Source organism: Olea europaea, chromosome 3 (genome assembly GCF_002742605.1).
Source record: "Olea europaea var. sylvestris chromosome 3, O_europaea_v1, whole genome shotgun sequence".
Taxonomy (NCBI): domain Eukaryota; kingdom Viridiplantae; phylum Streptophyta; class Magnoliopsida; order Lamiales; family Oleaceae; genus Olea; species Olea europaea.
This window is the reverse complement of record NC_036239.1, coordinates 6834268-6838861: the sequence shown is the minus strand read 5'-3', so window position 1 is coordinate 6838861 and position 4594 is coordinate 6834268. Positions and strand designations below refer to the sequence as shown.

Here is a 4594-nt window from a genome sequence, read left to right as displayed (position 1 = left end):
TTGCAGTTGCATCATATCTAAATGTATTAATGCCTTGAAATAAATTCATTATTTCAGCATCATCTTCTTCAATTTCAGCAGAATGAGTAGGTGCAGAGGGTACCCGACTAACATTCGTACCCGTTCTTTCCGCATATAAATAATACATTCCACATGTTTGCTCTAAATTCTTATAGGTGATAGGTGTATCAAATATTAAAGTTTTATTGATTTGATCAATTACGTATTTAGTTCCCAAAAGATTATATCAGGGGTCCATTACGCATGTTAAAGGAAATAACATAGACAGTTTTTTCCAATATTTTCTAAACTTTAATTCCATAGCAATTATAATTTCACTAAAAGCAGGATCATTTTTATATTTATGGAATGTTCTTGCAATTATATAAAAGCGTTCAAACACCATACAGCTTGTGGGATAATAAACGCCGGATAAAATTTTTGTGGTATCATAAAAAGATGTAAACAATTGTTTAACTTTCAAAGCTAAAATCCAATCGGATTCATTTAACATACCATCGTCATCACTTCTAACGTATCTATTGTTATAAAATTCAGTTATTAAATTTTCGAAACATTCACATGACTTTAATAACAAGTAAGTAGAGTTCCATCTATGACATACGTCGCTAACAAATATTTCTCAGTCATCACCCCTAATTTGGCACAAAAATCTTCAAATGCTTGTTTTCTACTAGAAGAGATCATAATATATACTAATGCATTCATAATCCTTTGAAATCCATCATTTATATGTTTTAAACCATCTTACACAATTAAATTCAAAATACGACACACACAACGAATATAAAACAAATACCCACCAAAATCAGGTTGAAGTGTCCTACACAATTTATCAACGACTACCTTATTAATACTAGCATTATCAAAAGTAAAAGATCGAATTTTAGTATCGCAATGATATTCTCTAACAATACTGATAATAGTATTATATATATTATTTACATTGTGAGGAAATTTAATAATTTTAAAAGCAATAATTTTCTCATGCATGCACCAAAGTGGGTCTATATAGTGTGCGATTACAGCTATATATGCTCTTTTATTAACCTCTTCCCATATATCAGAAGTTAAAGATATAACACCCCCATATTATTACAAATCCATAATTAATTGTTGTTTTGAATTATTGAAATAATATATTGTATCGACACGAAAAGTGTTTCGACTTACCCCAACGTACCTCAGTTGTAGATATTTATTAACGACTACCTTATTAGTACTAGCATTACCAAAGTAAAATATCTAATTTTAGTCTGACAATAATATTTTCTAACAATACTGATAATAGCATTATATATATTATTAGTATTGTGAGGAAACTTAATAATTCTAAAAGCAATAATTTTCCTATGCATGCACCAAAGTGGGTCTATATAGTGTGCGATTGCAGCTATATATGCTCTTTTATTAACCTCTTCCCATATATCAGAAGTTAAAGATATAACACCCCCATATTGTTGCAAATCCATAATTAATTGTTGTTTTGAATTATTGAAATAATTTATTGTATCGGCACGAAGAGTGTTTCAACTTACCACAACGTACCTCAATTGTAGATATTCTTTCACGAACGAGACGAAGTGTTGGTTGTTTGTAATAGCCAGAGGCAACTTAGTAGCGACAACAAATTTTACCATTCCGGTTCGAGTATTGTCCTCCGAATACACCCACGTGGATAGGGGTGAAGTTGTAGAACCGGCGTCTGGACTGCCAAATTGCAATTGGTTTGACTAGTTGGAAGAAGTCAATGTCTGGCCGCACATGCTTTGTAGTGGCGATGAAGATGGGTGGTACTAATTTCTTTTTGCCATGCCAATTTTTGTTGGTAGTATTTACATACTGCTTTAGATTCTGCAAGGCCATTGGCAACTTTTCTCGTTGAAATCAACTTAAAGTGATCCTAACATTTTGTTTTTTTTTGACCTTTTGCTTTCCCCTCGCATTTGAGATGTTTAATTCAGCATTTTTATCCTCATATTTCGCTTCGAGAATGTTAGTAACATCCAAATAAATTGGATTGTAGCTTCCCTGACTGTGAATGTGAATATCTTCAGGTATCGATAGGTCATTTAGACCAGCAAATTTATTTGGAAATTGACTTTGCGGCGTCCTAGGCGATTCGCCATGATGTGGCCCACATCCTGTATCGAACAAGCTTTCAACAAATGAGCGTTGATCCATTTGTTTGATTGTTTATGATAAAATCTTAACTAGAAGAATATAAATGTAGTGAGATTGTGAGAATTGAAAAAATTGAAATTGTAACTAATAAACTGTAAAAATTGAATTAATATTGTATATTTTTCAGCACAAAAGAGTAAAAACTCGAAAATTGATATAATAAAAGAGAGTTAAAATAGTTGGAGCAGCATTTGATATGAAAAAAAAAATCTTTGGGGGAAGGGATATTTATAGTAGAAGAAGAGAAAAAAATTAAAAAAAATTATTTACGGTCACTGAAAAAATTTAGTGACCAAACGATCACTGAAAAAGTGACCAAAACGATCACTTTACCTTTGGTGGCTCATTCAAACGAGCCGCTTGTGGGCTCGTCCACGAGCGGCTCGCCTAGCGCTCTCAACGAGGTCCACTCGGCTCGTGCTAGAGCTCGTGATTTTACAAGTCCGAGCCGTCTACGAGCCCCATTTTCACGAGCCGAGCCGTCGAGCCAACGAGCAACTCGGCCCTTTTGACATCCCTACCTGGACTTTGATTTCAAATGATTTAAAAAGTTATTTTTGAAATAATCGGTGTAAATGTTGTTTTGTAAACCAAGTAGCAATGTAGCATGAAGGTCCACAGAAAATTATCCAAACAAAAACTTTCTTAAAATATAATTAGAGATAATATTAGAACCTGTTTTGAAGTAATTTTGAGAATTAATTTTTTGATCGTTAAGAGAAAAATTGGGTCCATTTGTGAGAGAAAAAGTAAAATATAACGACTGAAATAGTAAAATAACGATAAAAAAATCAATTTTTTTAAAGAAAAAAATTACTCTTAAACGGGCTCTTACTATTTTAATTTGTTAGTGCCTTCGCAAAATCAAGCAGCCACGACTTCACGTACGGACCCACCAAAAAATTTTAAATAGAAAATCCCAAATCTGCAAAATGTCGCATTTTATTATCGGATCTGAATCGAAGAATCTGTTTTTGCTCTATCTCCTCCTCCAATCATTATGTCGATCATATAATCATCGTATTCTATTAAATTTTATGAATTTAATTTTTTAATAATATTTCTCAAATTATCTCGAGTAATAAATTAATAGATTGGATTTGACTACATTTTTTTTTTAATTCTTAAATTTTTCTGGTTTTCGACTAAGGAGATTTTTATGGATGCCTAAATCTGATACACCATGAGGAAGAAACTGGATACCCGTTTCCCGGCTGTAAGTTTCTCCTCCCTCTTCTATAATATCTCGTGTTTTTCATGCATTATCGTGAACTATGAAATGGAAATTATTCTTGAATGATGCGCACAGTCTAATCTTAATCTGAATTCATGCGATCTGAGTTTTTTCTTACCTTTAATTTTTTTCCCTGAAGGTTTTAGTTTTTTGGAAATACATAATATATATAATTCAGTATTTTTCCAATTTGTGAGTTTTTAAGTTTTAATTATTTTTAGTGCGAAAAATGGACTGTCATTTGAAATTTTCTAACCATGTTTCTAAATTTTTATTCATTGCATAATTAAAGTTCAGTTTTTTTGAAGCAGAATGAACTGCGTGCGAATGTTATGTTGTAAGCTTCATTTGTTGTACCTTGTTTTGCCTGGACTGCTAAGCCCAGGCCTATTATAATTTGGATCGTTAGGATGCGGTTTTAACAACCTTCGTATGAGGACAATGGTTTGGTAAATCTGAGGTTCTCATACTCAAGTCTTTAAATTTCTGGAGTGCTTTAGACGTTGAATGGAAAGTATAGGATAAGGTTGCAACATACATGATGTGAGCTTTAGAGAATGGAGGCTGTATGAATTATATCTTTTAGGATTAGATGACCTGGAGTTGAGGTCTGATTAACAGAAAAGAACTGTGGGTGCATTTTGTGATCTTCATTTCCGTCTATATTGTTTGTCTGATTCTCTTATATACATTTCTGACACTTTTAAGAGTGTAAAAGACTTCCCGCTTTTATGCCTTCTTGAAGAAAAGTTGGACACTGGGGGTGGTCTTAATTATTTGGTGTGCTAGGTTAGTTTAATTTATCTGAGTGGTAAATAAGACCATTAAGTGGTCAAACTTTGAGGTTTTTTTTAACTCAACATGAAGTCAAAGAGCATGGTCATTGTGTCCATTATTACCTATTCTTCTTGATCCTCTGATTGTTAACATATCTGCAATATTTAAAAAGATGGAAATAGGTATTGAGGCAATTTTTCCTTTGTGAGGTTAGGCACAAGTCTCGAGGCAGATTTAGGTGTATGCCCTACCGCAAACCAAAAAATTAATAAAATATAATAAACCATAAACAATCAAGTTTAAAAAAGTCTCCATAGAATTAACACCACAGTTGCCTTATTTTAAGAACTCACTTTCTTGTCTTGTGATAGAAGAACC

At 32.7% G+C, this 4594-nt stretch overlaps 1 protein-coding gene across 1 annotated transcript in view; it reads left to right on the top strand.

Moving 5' to 3' along the window:
* The first annotated feature begins 3093 nt into the window (after positions 1-3093).
* LOC111377766 (dr1-associated corepressor homolog) overlaps positions 3094-4594 on the top strand; it is a 12996-nt gene continuing 11495 nt past the window's right edge. The window contains exon 1 of the mRNA XM_023000896.1: positions 3094-3421. Coding sequence (XP_022856664.1) covers positions 3389-3421 — 33 coding nt within the window. The 5' untranslated portion in view covers positions 3094-3388. The remainder of the gene's footprint in view (positions 3422-4594) is intronic.